Source organism: Pocillopora damicornis, chromosome 9 (assembly GCF_964200805.1).
Source record: "Pocillopora damicornis chromosome 9, jaPocDami1.2, whole genome shotgun sequence".
NCBI classification, from domain to species: domain Eukaryota; kingdom Metazoa; phylum Cnidaria; class Anthozoa; order Scleractinia; family Pocilloporidae; genus Pocillopora; species Pocillopora damicornis.
Window position 1 is genome coordinate 18490169 of NC_142678.1, and position 25034 is coordinate 18515202.

The following is a 25034-nucleotide window of genomic DNA, read 5'->3' on the forward strand; positions in this document are numbered from 1 at the left end:
TCGATGGTGGTCACGTGAAATGTAAATGATGTGTTTTCCTAGAAACGTACTGTCGGAAACCACCCAACAGTTTCCGAGAATTCACTTTACTCGAAGAAGGTCTTCATTCTTTATTAGGACGAAACATTTTCGTAAATCGTGAAAAAGTCGGTTGGGACCACTTCGCCTGTTTTATACAAAGGTGAGTGATATGTGAAAATGCTTAAGCATCCTGATAAGGAAAGATTTCTATGCGGCGAAATCTGGTTGTTTGTCGGTGTACTAGAATATGGTAGTGAAGCAAAGCGATGCCATGTCAAATCAGATCAGCATCGTACACATTCCTAAATTTGAGCTCGACGAAATTGATTTGGAGATTCAAATAGTTAAATTACCATTCTGTTCCTCTTACTAATCACCTTTACACGCCAGCATGTTTTGAAGCTAAAATGTAACGTGATGAAGACGAGCCGTTGCAAAATTAATCTCATTTGATTTCGGTCAGAAAATCAACAGAAGATGAGTTCAATACTTGTGTGTAGCAAAATGTCGCAAAGAAAAGTTCGACTAGATTCATCTGGCCTGTCTGTGGGCTGGAAGGGATTCAGCTACGGCAGAGCAAAGGCCACGAATAACCTATAGCATCATTTTACATTATGATAGTTGTATGCAGTTCAGATCAATGTTTCGCAATAGATGCAAGGCATTGCGAGCTGGTTGGTTCCATCATTTGTGATCGGTTCTCCTCGCTATTTACTGCGTCTCGCTGTGTTTTGCCACCTCCTTGTATCTCAAGTCTTTTTATGAAATCAAAACGCGCACGACGAATAGCTAGATTTACTGAAGAATATTGATTAATTAACAGATATAATGAAATATATACTTCCATCGCGGTATGTCAGTCGCAAACAACATTAGTAAGCGACTTGAAGCATCTTAATTTTCAAGTAAATCTTTGGAAATCAACGTGCATTTTATCATATAACCAACTAAAAGAAAACATTCTATATTAAGGCTAGCATTTCACAATAGTCACCTTTAATACCACAGCGATTTCCAGCAGAATAGGATTGAGTAAACTTTTACCGAAATTTCAGTGTCGCAATTCGATTTATATGCATTTTTCTTTATACGTAGTTCCTCTGCAAGTGATAGAAATCTTTGTCGCAAACGATGTGTTTAACTTCACTGATAAATTGTTTCAAAGACAATTTACTTATCATAACTAGTTCCCAAAAATGCCTAATGAAGATGATAATCCCTAATGCAAAGCAAAGCTGTTTTAAAGCTCTTCATGGGCCGGTTGTCTCAAATATTTCCAGTCAGTTGCCCACTCGCATGAGTACTAGTTCTTACTAAAGTAGATCTTTCTAGCATTACTTTAACAGAATTTAAAGAAACCGACTTCTTTTATTTAATTTTTCAGTAAAGCTTAATCAAGCTTAGACTCGTTTCTTCCAAATAGAAGTTCGGGGCCAAGAGCAAATAAGTTATGAAACCATATGTTAGGATCGGTGCTATGCAAATTTTTAGCGAGATCGATTCTTTGTTCCCCTTTCTGTTTCATTTATTTGTGATAGGCTTGATTCTGTTGATGGAAGTTGTCCGACACCTTCAATGACCACTGCTTGAAACTTTTTATGTGAATGTATAATCATTTTTACCGAAAATATCGCATTCCTTAGTAAGGAGCATGCCATGGCGTGTTGGAGTTTTCACATTGTTGTTGTTTAGTAGAGTATTCATAGGTCGAGTGACTCCTGTTGTTGCTCTACTTTAACTGTCCTTAACTCGATGATCAAGGTAGTATATTTACCATACAACACTCGTAATTTTACATTTACCCCGATAACACATTAACGTATTTGTCTCGTCTACACCCGATGAACCGAGTGAGGAAGTTTCATTCTTGACTTCAGCATTGATGCAAATCTTATGAAAGCTTGACTTGCGCAAATCTTAATTAGGTAAGGTTTGAAAACGAGCATGAAAATCACAGGCCAGGCCCTAGAACATAAAGCGGAAATGGCAATCTTTGCTCTGATATAGGGCTGGATTTATAGGGATGGACAACTTGGATATATATAAATCCGAATTGTACCTTTTCCTTTTCCTAGGGGAAAAGACATGACCGGAAGGTGCAGCTCATTTCCTAGAATCCCAGAATTCTTAGAAAGGGTCATGTTTATTCAAATTCCCTTCGTGAGCTGCAAATGTTGATGCATTAGCCGCTATCTAACGGATGAAAAGCACTTTTGGTAGCGTTTGAATGAAAAGCAAAGTAAGCAGGGTTTGAAAAATGTTTTGTTTACGATAAAATTTGGCGCCATCACTGCGGAATTCGAGAAGTATCCCTCAAGTCGCGAAAGGTCGGCTGTTGCCTCATGAAATAATGCAAATTTGCTGCGATCTTTCCTATTTTTAGTGAATCATGATATAAATTTTTGCATAAATCTACAGTTTAGGAATAAATTTCTGAATGAACAAAAACTTGGAGGTTTCGGTAACCTCAAATCAGCAAGGAAGTTAAAATTCACAGTCACTCGAAATCCCACCGCTGTATGTTGAGGTAATACTGCTCAGCAAATAATGAAAGATGCAATATCTGAGAGATGACAACTGTATCCAAATTTTCACGTGATCATCACGGTCACTTAGAAAAGTTCATCAATCACTTTTCAATGCTGTAGTTTTAGAAAGAATATGGCTACGGATCTTGATTATAAATAATAAATATTCATGAGAAAATTAGAACCAGAGAAAAAGTTCGGATAAACGAGAAATCCGGATAGTCGAGGTTGATAAGCTGGGTTGAAGGAATTTTCGTGTCATCAGATAGGTTTAAACGATATCCGAAAAAGTAATTGTATAAATAAGATTAAATGAATAGTCTTGCTTTCGTCATCACCTCATGTTTGCTTCATGATCGAAGAACTAATTATTTTGGTAGATCCCACAGCCCCTCTTTCAATAATTTACCCTTTGGAAATTGCAAAACAATCCCTAAATGCTTCAAGTTGTTGTAAATTTATTTACTTGTTGGTTAAGTACGAAATATTTCAAAACCGAAAGATTTTTTAAGATTGGAGAAAAATTTATCACAATATTGACCAATTAATTGATAAAATTCAGCATCGTAAATAACGTAGAATTCACAGAGTTTTCTTTTTAAGAGAAGCTGCATATGTTTATGGTTCCTTCAGTATCCTTTTAGCCAGCAGGTTGTTATTGCCTCTCAAGGTCTTCTTGAGGTAGCTATAGAATGCTATGGTGACGATCTGCTACATAGCATGTGTTAGAAATTTCTATCAACTGGTGTAAAGTTATTTGGAAGCACGTACCGTTCGCTGAAAAAATCTGAACGTCTGCAAATAATTTGTTTAAATGATTGTCGTCAAAGCATATTGTGTGTACTTCACTTTCACTTGTGAAAATTCTCACTTGTTTATTTTACTGAGCTCTAAAGTGTTGCACAATATATTGCAATATGAACTCATAAATTCTGAACTGAGTTGGTTTGTTTGATTGTTTTTTTTTTTTCTCAGATCTTTCAAAGGTTGGATGAAGCTGTAACAGTTTTTATTTTTATCGATGTTCTTTCTCTACAGAACGATTGGAGTAAGTGCTCTTGGTTTGTTATCATCTTGCCTACTCTTCAGCTACAGAAGCAATCTGCTTTAGTTGTTAAAGGGGATGGCCTGAAGCAATATTCTACAAGAGGTACATGTTTTTCGTCTTGTCACGAGCGTGAGACAAAGGAAAAATTCTGAGTCCATATGAGGAATCGAACCTCAGACCTTCGGATTCCGCACTCCGATGCTCTACCACTGAACCACAAATACTCTACGGTGAGCGAGGTCTATTACGAGGTTCATATGATACGCGTCCTGCATACTGCTAAGATTAGCAGTGTCGATAGCATCATGTTTGTTAATGGAATAAGAACGAAAAAAAGTACAGAGGAAAAAAACGAAAAAAACATGGTAGAGCAGCGGAGCGCGGAATCCGAAGGTCTGAGGTTCGATTCCTCATGTACCACCTTAAAAAATTTTTTTTGTCCCACGCTCATGACAAGACGAAAATCATCTTTCTCTATTTCTTTACCGAGCTCAAAACTTACCCTCTCTCTTATTCTATTAAAGGTTAAGCTCATCGACCTGGGTTATAGATAGAAGTGGTGCATTTTAAATTTGGGTTGTTCTCGGGTTCCTACCAAAGTAAATGATCAAGAACGTATCGTAGGACATTGAAACGAAAGTGCCTGCACATGATCAATTTTTGAACATTGTTTGCTAGACATACGTCTTGGTGTATACTTATTTATTACCTCTACTTTATCCTCAGATAGATGGACTAAAAGTGTAGGAGAGTGAAGTCACAAATATGGGTAGGTATATATTTATATTAAATATCAACTGAAAGAAGCTCCTAGGTGAGGAAAACCTTTTGGGTTCATTTAAAGAATCCCGAAATTTAAAAGCGAAAAGTTTCAACACCACCCAGACTCGGACCGTATCTCCCGGCGACATCCATTTGATAAGATTGGGAGGATCAGGAGGCTGAAGGTGTTCCATTTATGTATCATCGTTTTTGGTTACTCGGTAGATGATGACTTCAATTTGATTCAACCATCGCTGATCCAACAGTTGAGAACCATTCTAGATCAGTATCCAGATGATGGACAGATATTGAAGGTGAAGAAAGCGCACACAAAATACATGAATTATATATATATGTGTGTATATAGTTAAGTGTACTATAACGAAGTAACGAAGAGGCCAACTCTTGACTGTTCTGGCCTTCTTCAGGTTACAAATTAAAAACTAAAAAGCTATTTACAATGGTTGCGACTCGTATAAAAAACAGAAATTTTAAGATTGAGGTTAAGTTATACAACAAAGGTCTAAATTACAAACTGAGAAAGGTTAAACAATGAAAGGCAAAGAAAGAACTATGGGTGTTATGTGAATACAAATAAGGTCAATACAAATAAGTGAAAAAAATTAGAGAGAAAAAAGAATCTAACTTAATTAGTAGTGTTTACTCCGGAGTAACAAGCTCCCCATTGAAGGTCTCTGAATGAATGTAATCAGGTAAAAATGATAACAGGATCTCAGGAAAGGACCATTAAACTGCAGTTACAATTTCCCCTCCAAGGCTCCCTTTTTTAAAAAACCGATGACAAACATAACAGAATCCCTGAAAAGAGCTCTTGAACTCAGGAATAAACAAATATCAAAAATGATAATGGAGTAAATTTAAAATAAAATATGTCATGTTGGAAAATGGCAAATCACAACTACTCAATTATAGTAATTAATGCGGTGTTTTGATCGAAATTCCCGCTGTTTGTTGTATATTATATCAATCTAAATATATATATATGTATGTATGTATAAAATATGTAAATAGATATATCTTTGGTTTTCTCATCTAAAAGAGACACTTTCTGATAAGAAAACAAAAAGTGTCTATATTTCATATCTTTTTCCACATTGCAACGTTTTTGAAGATGAGTGACCATTTTTTGTTATATCGACAGAACTAAAATTAATTTTTGGCTTTCGTATGGTATTGGTATATACTTACACAACATTACACCTCGGTGTCAATGAGTGTGATGAATATTTTCCTCCATTTCCGCTTTCATTCTTTTATTTTCTTTTTAATCTGAAGATTAAACACTTTCCGTCTGTGTTGGTCCCGCATGACACAATTGTAAATTGTTCTTTCCTCCAGGAACTCATTCAAAATGCGGAAGATGCAAATGCCAGACGCGTAAAGTTTTTGCATGACAAAAACAGTTATGGAACTGAACATCTATTTGATGAGGAGCTCGCACAATTTCAGGTGAAACAATGTCATAGACCTTAAAACTATTTAAAGAAGATTTCATTTTTTACAACAGTTGACATAAACTTGTTTGAGAAATTAAAACAAAATCGAGTAGCTACTACTTATGTCAAAGAGATTAACCTGTAAAACCATCCTGGATAGACGTTAACGATCTGCCTGCCGGAGGAGATTATTGGAGTTGCAATTTTGGATCCTGCGGTAGCAACCAGGAATATTGCCTGCCCCCATTTAGATTCCGAAGTGGAGAAAGTTACCATAACCGTTTTGTCAGAGAAATCAACATATATACTTTCTCGGGTCTAGAAACAAAAACCGTTCGACCAGGAACCCTCTGTACCAACCAAGAGGCCCCCGATTCTTTGTATCTACATCGCTACCAAGTTTGAGTCTTTATCTCTCTTCATGTTTTTCGTCGTAGGGTCCAGCACTCTTCTCCTACAACGACGCAAAATTTAGGAAAGAAGACTGGACAGGAATACGACTTGTCAGCGATAGCATTAAAGTGGAAGACCCCATGAAAGTTGGTCGATTCGGCTTGGGTTTTAAGTCTGTATTGCATATGACAGGTAAGTCAAAGTGGGTTCTTACGAGCATGTATCATCGAAAGTAGTCAGGACATCTCTGCAATGGTATTTCACCTGATTCGGTTTGCTACTAGCTTCCTTAAATGTCAAATATATAAAGTTATTGTATCCTGTAATGGAATCTTTCCACGCTATATCGAACAGTTACTAGCTATAACCATGTTATTGATAAGGTTTCCCACCATGCGCCATGTATAATTGATACTAATTTTGCATTCAAATTATTATTTCTTTTTCTTAAGATCTACTTTGCACATTTTTGACATCTCTAATATATTGAAATCAAATAAATAGCAATATACTAGGTAGTGAAAATTTACAGCTGATATCTGGTTTTTCTTTTCTTTAAGATCTACCAAGTGTGCTTAGCGCTGAAAAAATTGGATTTATTGACCCTCATGGAATTTACTTTTCCGATAAACGGAACAGAAGAACCGGTAGATGTTGGAGACTTGATGAAGACTGTGCGGAGATGGAAAAAATACCCGATCAGTTCCTTCCTTTCAAAGGAATCTTGGACTGTAACGAAGAAGTGTTTGCCAACGGTTATTATGATGGCACCCTATTCCGTTTCCCTCTAAGGACCACACCTACCGATCTATCGAATACACTGTACACCGAGGAGAAAATGGACACTTTGTTTGAAAGTTTTGAAGCCGATGCTCACTTGGTCCTTCTCTTTCTTCAACACTTAGAATCAATTGAACTCTATGTTCGAGAAGAGTCACAGGCTAGTCCCAGAAGAACATTTCAGGTTAGAGTTGCCGAAAAAGACTTGGAATTGGTTCGCTCTAAGAGGAAGGAGTTCCTTGGGAAGATCAGGCCCGGGAAATTGATGCCTCACTCTGTTGCAGTGACGTATGCAATCACCATAGAGACAATCAAGTCCAGTACATCTCATGAAACAGACCTTCTGCAGCAGTACTCCTTTCTTGTCACCAACTACTTTTGTGGGGGAGAAGTTTCATTGAACTTCAAACGGTTGATGACAGATAAAGAGCTAAACTATCTACCCATTGTGGGTGTTGCCATGCCATTGCCTAATGGTCCTGAAATGCAGACGCCAAATATCAAAGGCCACGTGTTTTGTTTCCTGCCATTACCAGTTCCGATGAGGAGCCTGACAGGTCTGCCAGTGCACATAAATGGGTTCTTCGCTTTAAGTCAAAATAGGCGATATATCAAGTCTCCAAATGCAGATCAAGAAGAGCGAGAAAGTATGGGTCGGCGGAAACTGACTGACAAGTCACTGTTGTGGAATAAGTGTCTCCTGGAGGAAGCCACACCAAGGGCATATGCCACCCTAATTTTGCAAGCTACAAAACTGGTCTCGTGTTTTCTACCAAGAACATCAATTTACAAGTAAGTGGTAATATCTATCAATTCACTCACCACCGAGCTTTCTTTAGCTAAGTGTGACCAGAAAGTCATAACCAATAACAAGGTGGTAGCCCACACATACATGCGTGCATAATGAATTCTTGTCTATGAAAGATTCTCAGAGCTTAGTAGTACTTCATTATCTTTTTTATTATAAACACTCGGTAATCTAAATAGCTTTTTTCTGATCTCAGATTTTAAATCAACAGTCACGGGTTACCTTCATTATGACAAACCCATGTCGTTAAAGTTAATTACGAAGAAATTCAAGTTTGATATGTTTTACAGCAACAATCTTGCTGTTTTGAAATTCAATGTGATCAAGATATCTTGGTTGTTGTCTTGCAGAGCGTGGCCAAATATTACCTGCATTGACCAGAAGTGGACGAAGCTCATCAATCCTTTTTTTAGTATACTTTTACAGCACAATGTTGTTTCCACCGATGCAGATTCTCGACGCTGGATTACAGTGGAAGAAGCAATTTTTGATCTACTTGATCAAAATGAAACTAGGGAAGTAGTTCTTCGAGTGTTGCTGTCAGCTAACGTGCCCGTTGTCTCTGTGCCGAAACACGTCATCAAGGCTATTACTAACTATACCTCTGTCAAGGAAATCAAACCCAGCCTCGTGAGATCGACCATGAAGAAAATTCCGTCATTTTACAAGAAACTTAATAGGCACGAAAAACTTTTGCTCCTTAATTTTTGTCTTAAAGATGGCAAATTTGACTCGCTCTGTGATTTGGAGCTTTTGCCTATTTCCGATGGGAACTTCATCAAATTCAACAACCAATTGGAACCCGTGTATATCTGCTCTAGGGAACATCCCCGAGAACTTTTTCCAGGGCTAGAACATCGTTTTTTGGATGAAACGATCGGCGAGGCAATCACTCAGAGGCTTGAATCCGCAGGAAAGCAAGGTAAAATTACTTTCTCATTTGATAGTTCTTGATGTAAGACTATCGATTCCTTTGGCATGATTTCCGAACTAAAAATCTCTACTAACCACCCTTGTCACACAAAATTCAGCTATTAAACATTTGAGTGTTGCGCGTCTGATGTTTAGCCTGTTTTATTGCCCTCCTTGATTTTTTTTGTCGTGTGCCCAATTCCTTTTTGTTGGTTTTCACAAAGGAAGTAGTTAATTTTAGACATCTAACTTTCTTTCAGGATCCACACAGCTGAGGATACTCCGTAAAGACGACGTGAAATCACTACTTCCACGAGCACTGCCGTTTGAGTGGAGCGAGGGGAACACCGTCCTGTGGTACCCTGAAGATCGAAACCATAGTCATCCACCCAAAGGGTGGATCAGGGTCGTGTGGAGATATCTGCAAAACTGTTTTGCCGATGCAGGCGATATTCTTAGTCTCGGTAAACTACCGCTGCTTCCGCTAAACATGTCAAAGACACCAGTCACCATGGCGCCACTTTGTGAACCTTCCAGAGTAGTAGTCAAACACTTTTATGGTCATTACCTAGACGATGATGTATCAGATATTCTCGTCAAGCTTGGTGTGCTTATCATGACCGATTATCCCTCGTTTATTGGTCACCACCCAGCTGTTTTAGGAAGGTTTGTACATCCACCATCCGTTCAAGGTGTTTTGAAAGCAATGGTGGTTTCCTCAAGTATGATGACTAACGGAAAACTTTTCGAAATTGTACGTATAGTACTTTCTACTAAGGAAAAACAACTCCTGAGATCATTCTTAGTCAATATCAAATGCAAGCAGTTGTATCAAGTGGAGTATGATGTTCTGTGCTCTCTACCAGTTTTTGAGACTTTGGCGAAGAAATTCGTGTCAGCAAAGGAAGGTCTGCGTGCTGCACCCCCTGAGCCTCTTCCAATTACACTGAGAGGAGACCTCGTTGATGTTTCTCAAGACGATTCAATGGCGTTGGCACGTCTCCTAGGAGTTCAGATTCTAACGCCCGTCGAACTGCTATGTCAGGTTGTATTTCCAGACATCAAGCAAGGATGCTACTCGGAAGAGCAAATTGACAAGCTGATGGAGCATGTGTTGGATCGTTATGCAAGTGCTTTTCGCAAGAATGCTTGTTTCAAGAGGAATTTGCAGGACTTGGCTTTCGTTTCCACACAGAAAGGACGAGCAAGGCCTTGTGAGCTATTTGACCCTAGAAACGTCATTATCAAGAATCTGTTCGTCCATGAGGATGTTTTTCCTTCCTCCACATACGGTAGCCCTTCAGTACTTGTGATTCTTGAAGAGCTGGGAATGAAAGGCGAGGATGACGTCACCGCGACCGACCTCTATCAAAGTGCTAAGATGATAAGTAAGTTTCCCAACCTTCCGTCGTTAAAGGAGAAATCTAAAAGAATCGTGCGCTTTCTCAACGAGGATCCTCAAAAGATGCTGGACCTGGTTAGTGGACAACAATTGTGGATTTTGTTAAGAACTATTCCTTGGGTTTCAAGACGAGAACAGCGACCCTATGGTTACCCTCCCAGCCTTCCATATTGGAAAACAGAAGAAGAAGAAAATAAAAGATTTTTCAAGCCCGTTGAATTGAAGAGTCACCAATTTTCAAACCTAATTGGAACTGTAATGCCTGTTGTTGACGTGGATAAAACCGAAACAATCAGTCAGTTTTTCGGCTGGCAAAATGAACCCCGTGTAAACCAAGTAGTCCAGCATTTAGAAACTGCGGTGAGGTGCTACTCACAAGTGCAGAAACCGTACTACATTGTTATGCTGGCCGAAATATACAGGTGTCTTGGTGAGCACCACCATGATGTGGATGAGGAATTTAAGGCCATCAACGTCTTTCCTTGGGTATGGAATGGAGATGGATTTTCTTTACCAAGTCACTTACTCGCTACAAGGCCATCGATGGATCTCGCACCTTACATACGTTGTCTTCCTGTGGACTTCAGGCAGCACTGTCGTCTTTTTGAGTACTTTGGTATGCAGAGGGAATGCGATCCATCTGTTCTGGTAAAGGTTCTAAGGATGATCAAAGTGAAACACGACGGCGGAAGTGTCATGAGCCTTTCCGAAGTGAAACACGATCTTCAGTTATCTGTCAATATCCTGAACGAGTTGGCGAGTGGAGACTTAACCGAGGCGCTTCAAGGAGACATCTTGATCCCAACTTATCTAGAAGACAACTCCTATGTCAGACTTCAGCCCGTAGACAGTTGCATGTATGGAGAACAAAATGACGACGAAGAAATCGACTACTTTTACGTACACCCAAATGTCCCAAATGTAACTGCTGAGCGTCTTGGTGTGCCAAGTATAACAAACCGACTGCTTGATGCTGATGAGCTTGCTATTGGAGAAGAGTTTGGACAAGGAGAAAAACTTACCACCCGACTCAATCGCCTACTCGAAGAGTACACGGATGGCTTTTCAGTTCTGAAAGAACTGATTCAAAACGCCGACGATGCTGGCGCCACAGAAGTCAAATTTCTGTATGACGAGAGAAAGAACGAGGAAGCAATGACTTGTCTGATTGACGAGGGAATGAGGGGTTGCCAAGGCCCTGCGTTGTGGGTTTACAATGATGCAACATTTGAGGAGGAAGACTTTGAGAACATTACAAAATTGAACGAAGCAACGAAACAGCACGACACCGAAAAGATTGGCAGGTTTGGACTGGGCTTCAATGCAGTATACAATTTAACAGATGTTCCCATGTTCATAAGCAGAAACAGCTTTGTGATTTTTGATCCACATACGTCGTATCTCGGGAAAGCTCTAAAGAACAAAACGAAGCCAGGAATGAAGATCAATGTCAACAAGGAAGTGACGAGGCTTCGAAAATTTAAAAACCAGTTCAAACCATTCAATGGTATATTTGGCTGTGATTTAAATCTTCAAAAAGAGGACAACTCGTTCAATGGAACTCTGTTTCGATTTCCGTTGAGAACAAGTGAGCAGGCTTTGAAAAGTGAGATAAAGAAGCTGGCGTATGACGACACACAAATGCGAGAATTACTGCTTATGCTTATTAGAGGAGCCGAAACCTTACTTCTCTTCACACAGAACGTCCTCCGCGTGAGCATTTTTTCTTTGAACACACCCGAAGTTCAAGACGAAACAGTCAAATTGACGTTCAAGATCACCAAATCATTGTCTCAGGAGGGAATAGTAAGAGCCTTGTCCGTCCCTGTTTCCCTTCCTCCCACCGCGAACATTTTGAGCTTCGATGACCAGAATTTTTTGAAGCAATGCAGTTTCCTCCAAGCGTCATCGCGAGTTGTTGGAGCATTTAGGAAGGGGCAGCTAATCGAACTGACAAAGTCCTCTTTGAAGATTAACGTCCACTGCATCTTCACGGAATGCGGTCTACGTTTCTTTAAACCTGATGCAGCAACCATTCATCCCGAATGTACAACCTGGCTTATAGTCTCCTCCATGGGAGATGGACGTGCACTGAAGTTTGCTGAGAATGATTTTAGCCTTCTTCCATCAGGAGGGGTGGCTGTTCAACTGGCTTTGAGCGATGCCGACAAATTTGTGCCTGTACCTGTTTTTAAGAACGATGATGGAATTGATGTCAATGGGACTCTTTTCTGCTACCTTCCTCTTCCTATTCATAGTGGCCTTCCAGTACATATAAATGGAGCCTTTGCATTAGCTGCGAACAGACGCCATTTACAAGAAAAACTCGAAGGAGACAAAGATTGTTATGGGGTTGACTGGAACAAAGCGCTGATAGTAGATTCCATTTGCTCAGCCTATGTGTGCCTCCTTGAAGATTTAAGGTCAATTACTCCAACTGACGGATCTTATAGGTTCCATTCTTTGTGGCCGAAAGCCGATGCAGTATTCCCAAACCTTCGAAACCTCACGCAGTCATTTTACACGCAGATATCCACTGGAAATCACGCTTTGTTTTCTGATGGAGAGAACTGGTTTACTATCAATGAGGTGGTACTTCTTCATCCAGTTCTTCGAAACGATCCTTCGATTGGCGATACTTCATTCAAAGTTTTCCAGCTTTTAATGAGCCAGCACGTAGTGGTTATTGATGTCCCTTTGTCTGTCGTGAATTCTTTCCAAAGCTGTGGAAGTGGGAAAGTTATTAAATCAAAGATCTACGACAAAAATAGATTTTTTCGTGAAGTCTTTTTCCCGAATATTTCCTCAGTTCCTTCAGAGATGAGAGATACGCTTGTTTTGCATGCAATGGACAACAACTGTGATGATTTGGTCGGAGCTCATTCTTGTATTCCGACATCTCCACTTGGAAACTCTCTTAGACGTCCTTCTGAGCTCATTCACCCAGGCAAAGATGCTGCTCGCCTCTTTCTGCCTGAAGATGGCAGATTTCCATGGGGAAATGCAGAAACCTTTCTGAATCCTGGACGACTTGCAAAGCTTGAGCTTTTAGGAATGGCATCGGATTACCTTCCTTGGCTGGAAATGGCAGAGAGAGCGGAAAGTATCCATAGAATAAATGCAGTAAACAGTGAAGTAGCATTGAAAAGAGTGAAGGAATTCATAAGATTTCTAGAGAGGAAGATCAAGTACTTCGATGAACCACCACCAGACTCTGTAAGAAAGCGATTGTTGAAGGCTCGATTTATTCCTGTTCTAAGGAAACCAAGGAACTTTCCTCTCAAATGGAAAAGCGAAGAGTACGAAAATGATGCGTTACTCGCCCCAAAAGATGTCTTCGCGGAAGACGAAAAATATCTTTTGTGCTGCGCAGAACCCCTGATCGGGGTGTTTGTCCCGCTAGATGTCAAAGCGTTGCTGAAGCTTAACCAAAAGCACGCGACGTTAGACCATATAGCATGGCAATTGAAACAGGCATTGTCTTGCAACGTTGCGTCCTTAGATTTAAGTGCCATGGAAGAGATAAATACTGTATGCAAATCAGTGTACTCATACCTGCAGAATGCCATTTCAAGGAATGGTGCAGCCGTTAAGAAATTATTGAAAGACAAGAAGTTTATCCTTTGTGGAAGAAAGTTCCTCCATGCTGGCCAGGTAGCTTTTCAAGTCAGAGATGACTGTTCACCTTATCTATACCAGCTTCCAAAACAATTAGCAGAGGACTTCCCTAAGCTAATGAGATTTGCCGGTGTCAGGGAACGTTTTGAAGAGAAAGACTTTATTTCAAGTCTACATACGATGAGAGGGCAATTTTCTGAGAATGAGTTGGACGAAGAAAACCTCAGAGTTGCAGTGCGTCTAGCAAATCAACTGGGAGAAACATTAGGATCAAATGAGGGTAATCCTGCTCTGCTGGAAGAAAAATGGGGAACCATTTACCTTCCTGACTCAAGGGCAGTGATGACAGCAGTATCTGACCTTTGTTTCAAGGACTGCCCCTGGATGCCTGACGAAGAAGGATTGCATTTTGTTCATTCCAAAATTCCCTGGTCAAGTTGTGACTTACTTGGTGTTAAAACTCGTCGAGAAGAAGCCCTGCAAAAACACATGGTCAGAATTTCCTTTGGACAGAAAGAGAAACTAACAACTCGCCTGAAACGCATTCTTCAGTGTTACCCCTGCGAAAAGGAAATTTTAAAAGAACTTCTTCAAAATGCAGACGACGCACAAGCGACCGAGATTTGTTTCATAAAGGACCCACGACACCATCCAGATGTGAAAGTGTTCGAAGATTGTTGGAAACCTCTGCAGGGCCCCGCCTTGTGTGTGTATAACAACAAGCCTTTCACTAACGACGATCTTGAAGGCATTCAGACTCTCGGCGAAGGTAGTAAGGGTGAGGATCCGAACAAAACTGGCCAGTACGGGGTAGGCTTTAACGCTGTTTATCATTTGACTGACGTTCCGTCCTTTGTGTCCCAGGGAGAAGAGATTGGGGATGTTTTGTGCGTATTTGACCCACATTGCAAGTATCTTCCAGGTGCGACGCCTTTAGAACCAGGTGGTCGGTTCGACGATACAGTTACCCTCAGGAAGAAATTTCCTGATATATTTCCTTGCTACTTGCCAGATCACTTCAAGATTGACAACGCAACCATGTTCAGATTCCCGCTAAGAAACGAAGAAATGGCTCGCGAGTCGAAAATTTCTTCAAACTGTGTGTCCGTTAGAGAACTGGATTTTATGATAGAGGGACTTAAAAAAGAACTGTTTGAGGTTCTGCTCTTTGTAAAAAACGTCAGAAAGATAACCATTTGTGAAGTTGACAAAGCAAGTGGAAAATTGGCGAATTCCTATAAAGTTGAAGCAGCATTGTCGAAAGAAGATGAAGCCAAAAGAGAAGAATTTACCGACTACATCAAACAGATTGGGAAGTCGGCGAAGGAGAGAGGGGGAATCGACCCAAGAGAGATACCGGTGATAAAAGTGTCCTACGTCTTAGATATAACAGACACTCGTGGCAACGCAGAAAAGTGGCTAATTGTACAACAGGTTGGTTTTGAAAAAGATGTAGAAGAAAGTATTGTCAACGCTTTTAGGAGGCAAGAGCTTGGAATGCTTCCTCGCGGTGGCGTTGCATGTCTCTTAGAGAGAAATTCCAGGTATACTGTCCGAAGACAAAAGAAAGCATATTGTTTCCTTCCTCTTCCTCTTGAGACAAACCTCCCAGTTCACGTAAATGGACACTTTGCCTTGGACCACGAGGCAAGAAGAAGTTTGTGGAGGGATGAAGGGGACCGTGGTGGATATCGAAGTGATTGGAACAATGCGCTTTTAACAGATGTTGTCGCATCATGTTACATCTCCATGTTGGTTAAAGTACGGAACTTGCTTAAATTACCCACCACGCAAGACGCAAGCCCTCAAACTGAATGCGAGATCATTAGCAAGCTAAACGTTTATGAATCATATTTCCCAAGTAAAATTCCCTCAGACCAATACTGGAAGACACTGGTTCATTCTGTGTATCAGGAAATAAATAAAATGGAAGCAAAGGTTCTACCAGTGGTTAGGAAGAAATCCCTTGATGGTGCATCGGTAATCACCGAAGAAATCGAAACTGCTGAGATAACCTGGCTTTCACCAAATGGAATTGGGAAGCATCAAGCATTTTTTGACGATCTTGAAGTAAAAGGACCCTTTGCAGTAACGCATGGAAGGAGTAAAGAAGAGATCGAGAATCTTGCAAGATTCCGAAAGCTGTTCAAGAGCATACTACTTGAAAGTGGCTTTAACCTGGTAGTTTTTTCGTTGGCATTGCATAATTCGTTTCAGCGAGCTGGAGTTACGACAAGTTGTGTTTCGCCTGGTAAGGTCATTGATTTCTTCAAAACGGTCAGCTCTGGTGACCGTTTGTGCGCGATTGGACCAATTCCTTGCGAGGTCCAGAACACTTCATTAAAAAGTGTTCTTGGAGTAATTACTGTCTTGCTGTATTGCTGTGATGACGAGAACTTTCTGGAAGCGTTACCCGGTCTTCCTCTCCTTCTTACACAAGACCAGAATCTTCGATTGTTTTCAAATAAAGATCCCAAGTTTCTCTCACAATACAAAGATCTTCTACCAGGGTCTCCGCACATATTCCTCCATGATGAAATTTACAAAAGTATTTTTGATGGCTCTGATGACATCAGTTTGTCTTGTCTAAGGCCTCTGGATGCTACCTCATTTGCTACCTACTTACCTCAGACACTATCATTGGAAACCTATGGAAGCGGAAGGTTTATTGAGTGGTCCCCCAATCAGAGGGAAATACCCAGCCGGGGGTGGATGTTCAAGGCCTGGATTTTCCTTTCTGAGCTTGTAAAAGGTGTCATGAATGATACTACAAAAGATGGAGAACGCAAGACTCACCAGGTCCAAACAACACTTCAGCCCTTAATGGACTGGAGTATTCTTCCAGTAACCGAGACAAACAAAGCAGAAGGAAAGTCACTATCGGCTGTTTCCTTTCCTATGAGCAGAACTCCAACTACTAAACACTATCTGCTACCCCTAGGAAAAGCAGCATTTGCTATCGATTTCAAGACTGCGGATTCCTCTAACCTTAAGCTTGTTGATGTCTTGAGAAAGGTCGGTTTGCCTGAGCTTAACATAAGTATTATCTCAGCTATCAGCGTACATACCTCTCTGTCGTCAAAATCAGTTAGCTTAGCGCGCATGCTTGTATCATCTTTGAAGTCTCCCTCGTCAATTCTCATCTCACTTAGTCATAAGGTGGAATTAGACCAGCAGTCACTGGAAGGAAGGTTGGAGCCACAGGAATGTCTTACAGTCCTAGAATACTTCAGCAGAAGTGCACGACTCTTGGGAGATGACGACAGAGTGACGTTGAGAAGACTTCCTTTTTATCTAGCAACGCACGGTGGCTTAATAAGACTCAATGATCGTAAAGTGTACGTCTTACCAGTTGGAATACCACGAGACGGAATCAACGGTCTTGAGAGTGAACTAAACATAGTGTTTCTGGAATACCGATCAAGTATTTCTGAGCTGTTCGAGTTCCTCGCACTGGACTGCTTCTCGGCTGTTGATTTCTATTGTACCTTCATTCTACCCAAATTCTCAATCTTCAGCGAAGGGGAACGAGAGTCTCACCTGAAATACATCCGCAAAACGATTTTGGATGATGCAGAGGATGATGAAAGGGAAGAAATGCTGAGTTGTTTGAGAAATACTCCTTTTGTTACCTCCGTAGATGGAAGTCTGAAGACTGCATCCTTTTTTTATGACCCCCGAAACAGTGTTTTTCGCATCATGCTTCCAGTAGATTTGTTTCCGACGAAGCCCTTCGACGCATCAGAATGGCTGACATTTTTAAAAAGCATAGGTCTCGTTTGCCACGTGTCTAAGGACCATTTTAGGGCATTTGCCATGGAAGTTGCACAAGAAGCTGCATTAGCTCCAAATGATGGCACGTACACGAAATCTAGAGTTTTGGTCGATCATCTTATGAACAGAAAAAACGTAATTGCTGAAGGATTGTTACAGAGTATCTACGACATCCCATTTGTAGCCGGGGACCCTGTCAAAGAAAGCCTACAAGAAATTTGCCTGCCATTTGGAGGCTACATAGGTCGTCAGACACCATATTTGGCTTTCCAAGGAGCAGTTCCCGTCGATCACTCCGAAATAGTGTGGACTGAAGCACATTTACTTCCATGGTGGGCTAATCCAAAGAATCGTTCCTCTGATCTTCGCAATGCCTGTCCTCCAAAACTCAACGTAAACAGTTACTGCAATACCTTCATTTCACAGCTCCAGATTCAGGACGCGCCTACGGTGGACCTTGTGGTTGCCCACTGCCAAAATGTATGTTTACAAGTTGTAAAAAACAGCGAAAGAACGAATGCTTCAGAAGAGCGATGTTTAACTGTAACTGAAGTAATGGAACGTATCTACTTATTCTTGCAAAGTAAGAACATCGAGATGAGTGGTGCAAAGAACGTTTTAGAGAATACACCTTGCATTTTGGTGGAAAGTGGAAAGAAATTCATTCTACCACGTCAAGCAGTCCTTGAGCTTTATGAGCACTTGCAGATTAGGCCATTTCTCTATGGAATTCCTATGGAATTCGGTAAGTTCCGTTGTTTGTTCCAGAAACTTGGCTGCTCAAAATCTGTCACTATAGCTCACTATGCCATGGTGTTGGACTTATTGTATGACAAGTGTCACAGTTCGAAACTGGACCCGAATGAAGTAAAAGTGTGCATTAAGGCAGTCAAAGGATTCTTTGATAAGCTTCAGGAAGATGATGAAGAAATGAATGCCATATCTCAGCTTTACTTACCAGGCATGTCTCCGACACGCAAGGAGACGGACAGCAATACCAATGTGGTGCCTCTCAATTTGTACAAGTCTTCAGAGCTGATTTTCAATGATTTCTCGCCCGCTATCCTTAATCGATTGCATAATTTCCGACAGAATCTCTTGCTCGACCCACGCCAAATGAATGTATCTAGCGTTGATGCCAGTACCAACTACAAAGAGCTCATGATGAAGTTACCAGAATCTCTGCGACCAAAAATGCTGTCCTCTGTTGTCAAAGAAGATATCAGCTCGCCAAGTTTTGAAACTATATCGAGTACTGCTATTACCCAACTTAAGAATCAGCTTTCGTCACCTCAGTTCTTTTATGGTATTGTCAGGTTAATCCGACACGAGAAAAGAAATGTTGATGAAACCACGATTGAAAGTATCAAGAAGAGGCTTTGCACCATCGGGCTTTATGCCGTAAATAGCCTCAAGACCTCACTTTTTTGCGACGGAAATCCCATCCCAGAAAGTGAAGCAGAAGTTCCATGCTTCGTGAAAAAGACTTTCGCCTCCGGCGAAGAAATTTCAAAGGTATACGTCAACGTCTCGACAGGAACGGGCACATACACCAAGACAATACTGTTGGTCTCAGGCGTTGTCAGAGAACTATGTTCTGGACTTCTTGGAGAAAGTGCGTTATTGATTTCTCATATGTTGAGCTATTCCCTGAACAACATACAGTCCCTGCTCGATACCATGGGTGTACGACCAGATGACTCCCTCCCTGTGGAAGAAGTAGAAATTCTGCCTGAGCCTGGCAGTTTTATTCCTCAAGAAGACCATCACCTCTTGAATGACGACTTTGAAGAATTTGAACCAGGCGATTATGTGGGATTTGAGCTGCACGACCCAAGTCTAGTTAGAGAAGGAGGAGATGCTACCTATATATACGCTATAATTATCGAAGAAGTAACGAATGAATGCCACAGCCGCTTGAAACGGCGTTACCGAATCAACATTGGAAATGGCCAAGATATAATTGTCGATGCTACAGACCTGTACAAATTCCACCGTTTGCCCGTGTCATCTTCAACTGCGATAGTCGTGTGTGATAGGCCTAGGCAGCCCCCTGACCCAAGAAGCAGACAGGGAGCTTTCGATGAGATCTCAGACCTTCTGGAGGAAGCGTGGACTCTTCCAGAAGACAAAAGACGAAAAATAATCAAGCGGCTGTATTTGCGGTGGCACCCTGATAAAAACTTAGGCGATGAGGAATTCTGCAATGAGGTATGTCAGCACATACAGAGCGAAGTTTCACGGTTGGAAAGAGGGGAACCACGGGGTAGTTCAAGCTCAAGATTTGAGGCTGGAAATCGAGACGGGTCTTACGGAAGCTTCTTTAATTCATGGGCAGGGCGTGCAAGGGAACATAACGCGCAGCGCCGGGGATACAGCGAAAGACCACGAAGTCGTAGGAATAATCCTCAACCAGGGGAGGCCAGGCGTTGGCTCAAACAAGCGGTTGCAGATGTCCAAGCAGCAAGCAACGATATAATTTACGAGAGACCTTCGTATGAGTGGGCATGCTTCAAATGTCACCAAGTAAGAGTAAACATCAACTATAATGGGATAGTTTAGAATTATCAACTGAGTTGATAACGTAAATTGGCCACCGTAAAAAGTTTTAAGGCTAACGTTTCTAGCGTTAGCGTTAGCACTTCGTCAGAGCCCTTCACTCTCCCACAGACGACACTACAGTTTCTTTAGAAACTTAACCCCTTTATTTATCAATTATAATAGTATTGATGTGCTGCCATCATTATATCAATGTTGTGGTATAGCACTTGGTATAATGCAAGGATTCCTTTAGTTGAGTTGAACCATTCCTATTTTCATAATTAATCGTATCATATATGCTTGTCAACTGTGAGCGGAGATAGAGTATTATTAGTTGCTCTTCCTAAGTGTTAACGGTTTTTTTTTCTCCCAAGTGATAGCAGTTATATTACAGATACGAATCGTTTTCCATCTTCAACTGAGGTGCTACTGAAAGAAACATTTAACGGGATTATCTTGAACATGACTCAAATCGGCAGGGCTGAAGGAATATAATTTTTCTTCCTCACAGGCAGCAGAGAAGGCTTTGAAGGCGGCACGGTATGCAGTAGATACTGACAGTACAAGGGTCCACAACCTTGTTGAAAATTGTTGCGACCTAAACGACCCCGAGTTATCAAATCTGGCCTGGCAGTTAGAGTGTCTAGTTGGTGATTCTACACGCATGCGTTACCCAGACAGAATGTGTTTTCCCCAGATTCCAAATGAGGTGTACTCTGCCGAGATGGCCCAGCAGGCCTTGCAGCTTGCTAAGAAAATTGTTGCACGCGTACAGAGCAGGATAACCTAAGGTGAGAGCTGAAAAGGAATGAGCAAAACTCATTGGGAAACGTATGTTTCTGAATGCATCTAATTCAAAAGAACATGGAGTTCAAACTTAGGTCATGAATTACGAAGACGAGGCAAAATTTCATGAAACTGCACGTTTCAGGAGCATTAGGCTGAAGAATCAGGCGCGATACGTTTTATAACGAAAGTGGAAAGGAAACTAGGCCGTTTGCGTTAAATTGACTGAACGACTGAGATACTGGGGTGCAAACAGTCCATGTAACTCTTCAGAATTAAAAGCCAAAAACTGCACTATATCGGTACAACAACCTTTTAGCTTTTGCGCATTTTATTGTCTGTGGATGCCTAACTGGTCGCGATCAAAAGCAGTTGTGAAAAATATGTCACAAATTTATTTTAGGGTGGAATGATTGTTTATGTATAATCACAACATTTGAATTTTCACTTTTGCTTTTTCTTGTATCCGTGAACGAAGTCTGAAAAAAAAAACAATAAATGTTTGGAAAAATTTAAAGTACGAAATTATGAAGCATACCTTATACATTATTTATTGTAACAAAGTTTTGTTTTCAAGCATACATAGTCTATGATGCAATACGGGGCCTTGGGAGTATGGCTCCTCTTTCACGGTTTATCTCGATTTTCCCGCAATCATGACACTATTCTAATAGCAAATCTTTCTGAAAAGTGTGAAGTTTAGATAGATTTGCATGAAATTGCAACAATTTTTCAAGTACCAATACTATTTTCCTCAGTTCTGACAACTCTCCACTTACAGATTAAACTAAATTTTTAATGGTGTGAAATGAATTTCATTTTACAGAGTCAATCTGGTTTGGATTCGATGCAAGGATAGAGTTCACCTGGATAGTTGTCTAATATGCCCGCAATGTGACAACCATTTCGTGCATCTTCTGAAACTAGACTTATTTTGATCACGACCGTATAACTTGTCTTTATTTGTAACGACCTCGATCTAAAAACCTCCCTTTCCAAAGGCAGATTTTTTAAAACTAAGCATTGAAATATATCTTGATCTGCTTCATCTGAGATTAAATCAGACCAAAATCAGTTTTTTTTAATGTAACTCTATAGTACTAAACCGGTGATAGGTGTGTTCAGTGCATGGTAGAAAGCTTTTAACAGGAAAAGCTGTATCCCACGAATACTTAATTTTTTTTGGATAGCTACCTTTCATTATGAGTTGGGTAGAAGGACCGAGTTTCCTTTTTAATTTCAAAATCAATATATATCTTTTAAAAATTGTCTAGACTCGATACTGTTAATATGCATATTTAGAAACGTGGGTGTCTGCATCATTTTTAACTCGTGAATTGCGCGCATGCGCAAGAGCGAGTTATAGGTACGATGTGGGGAATAGCATTCGCTCGCTCGCTCGCTCGATTGGTCGATTCCTGTAAACTTTTTTTAGATTTTAGGCTTTTGAGTACATTTGATAGTTTTTGGCGAGCAATAAACAGACGAAATGGCGACCTTTGTTGCTAAGAATAGTGGTGGGGTGAAAAAGAAGCCAATGATAATCTTAAAAGAGTTTTTTTTTCGTTTTAGTTTCAACAAGCGGCGCCAGCGACTGGCAAGCATTCAAGGATTCACACTGAAATAACAACAACCTTCGGTTTTCATAAAATTGTAATTTACAATCCTTGAACTTGAAAACAATCCGAAGATTCATTGAAAATATCACTTACTGCGAAGCGCTCGGAGTTTACAGATGTTCAAAAGCTTTTTCTGTTATAGCGTGAGATTGAGGACAAAATTGATCATTACGTTTCGTCGCATGTGTTTTTCCTGTGTGAAGCAACAAAAGATGCCGGCGACTGACTAAATAACAAGTTAACACGAAAATCAAATAACACTTAGACAAACAATTTTAGCTACCGATTTTCAGTGAATTTTTAAAGAACAAATTTCTTGTAAGTTTCAAGACAATTTGAAGATTCAACATATATACAACGTACTAAAATGCGAAAATTACACACCACAAAATTGATAAATAGGCCTGAAATGAAATTCTATCTTGTTATTGATTATACGTTGCCTAGCACGTGACGTAAATCTACCCAGGCGGAGATCTAAAATGACGGAAAGCACACTCCGACATCCGTCAGAAGGAGGTCATCTCGGGTAGATTTCCGATTACGAAATCCGAGCTCGCCCGATGTTGTCTTCGTGATGAAGGCCCTATTTAGCATATTAGACCCGCAAAACAGAGTAGAAACGAACACGTGCTTCGTTTTCGCTCATGACTTCGTATTAGCCTTAAGATATTTGCATTTTTTTTCCGTTGCTTACCTATATTACAGACACCAATAAATTTTTGCGATGCCTCCTTTTCACGGATGGCCGATTACAACTACAACATAGTAACACCTCCACGAAATCTATCAAAAGGAGGATGTTAAAACACCAGAGGTCATCTCGGGTAGATATCTTATGACGAAATCCGAGCTCGCCCGATGTTTTCATGAAGGCCCTATTTCGCATTTTAGAGCCGCAAATTAGAGTAGAAAGGAACACTTACTTCGTTTTCGCTCATGACTTTGTATTAGCGTTAAGATATTTGCATTTTTTTCCGTTGCTAACCTATATGACAGATTCCACAAAATACATTTGACGCCTACTTTTCACGGATGGCCGATCACAACTACAACGTAATGACATCTTCACGAAATCTGTCAAAAGGAGATTTTAAAACACCGGAAATTTTCTGGATTTCTGATGAAATAAATTTAACGCAGTTACGATATATTGTTATTTCTAATATGGTAATTGATAAAAAAAATTGTACATTACCTCGATTGGACGGAGATTAAGTTTGAATATAATAAAGCAGGCGATATTACTTTTGTCGACAAGGATAATCCGTGATTTGTCTCACCTATTATATTTTCTCTATCTGCGTTGTGCCATGATCATCATTGAAAATATTCTACGATAATATTTTTTACAATATTTAGATGAGGATTTTCAATTCTAAACGCAAGAGCGTACTTAGGGAAAGATCTATAAGAAACAGTTTCTCATGAATACATTTGAAAAATTCTTTTAGCTGACTTCTACATAGATAAAAAATTACTACACATATATATTTCACTTCGACGATTATCTTAATAAACAATTAATGGGAAGTTCTGAGAATCAGTTTTTAATACTACATGTTAAATTAATGGTTATTTTTCTCTTCCTGCTTAAGGGCTCTTTCGCAGTTTGGACAACGCCAGTTTGCACTTGAATCTTCCAAAATAATTGTTGAAATGCATTTCCTGTGAAAAAACTCCTTGCAGCTACAAAATTTCACACAACGAGAAGGAGACTTCGAGTCTGACTCTTCCCTCGGCATTCTACACTCGCACATTACCGAGACCTCTTGAACAAAAAGTGGCCTCCTGTCTCGACACTCGGGTACTTTAGAGAGGGGAAAGAGGTCGAATGATCCACTCTCCAGGCTCTTTAAAAGATGTTGTCTTATCAGCTTCCTGTCAAATGTCAGATTAGAAGGATTGAGGCCATGTAGTAGCGAAACCAGAAAAGCAATAGCATAAACTCCACAGTCATCGGAATTGTTCTGGTGTTGCACATTTGGTACAATGACCTTAAAACTGGTTCCTTCGTCGTATATAATTGATGCAATCTGTTTCTGCACGAGGGCTGCAATTCTTCCCGAAAACAGGCTGTCGTACAGATAAACTACAGAAGGAGTGTAGCATCCTACAGTAGATACCAACACCCAATGATGGCTGCCAGTATTCAGGATTTATGAAAATTGGCCTTTTTGAACAGAAAAATTAAAAATAGGCCCCAAAGTTGTATTTTCCAATCCTCTTGCGTGAGGGAACTGTTCCCTCAGAACAGACTGAGTGGTCGGTGAGCCAGTCTCCAGTTGAAGTGGTGCTAATGTCCTGTTCCGAGAGATGGAATTTACCGGCCTTTGAGGCGCTTCCGTGAGAGGTCTTTACAAATTCTACTTCACCATCTTTTTTATTTTGCTGGGCCAGGTTTGTGTTCGTTGTCGCGTTTACTGTAAGGATGATGCATGTGTTTGCAGTGCTGGTCGTGCTCGAGGTTGTGTTAATGGAGGAGATGGTGTTTGCGTTTGCGGTGTTGGTGATGCATGTGGTCGTGTTTGGTGTGTAAGGGGTGCTTGCCTTTACAGTTTGATTGGCGTTTGAATTTTTTTATG

The 25034-nt window shown here is 40.4% G+C and overlaps 1 protein-coding gene across 1 annotated transcript; it reads left to right on the top strand.

The window, feature by feature from the left end:
* The first annotated feature begins 56 nt into the window (after positions 1-56).
* Positions 57-23979, top strand: LOC113680026 (sacsin). The gene is made up of 11 exons (XM_089182245.1): positions 57-181; positions 3525-3597; positions 4324-4366; positions 4585-4673; positions 5719-5829; positions 6254-6401; positions 6770-7781; positions 8148-8719; positions 8970-20029; positions 20556-20835; positions 21657-23979. The coding sequence occupies exons 3-10, from the start codon at positions 4363-4365 to the stop codon at positions 20832-20834; spliced, it is 13275 nt and encodes a 4424-aa protein (XP_089038371.1). The 5' UTR covers positions 57-181; positions 3525-3597; positions 4324-4362; the 3' UTR covers position 20835; positions 21657-23979.
* The last annotated feature ends 1055 nt before the right edge of the window (positions 23980-25034 follow it).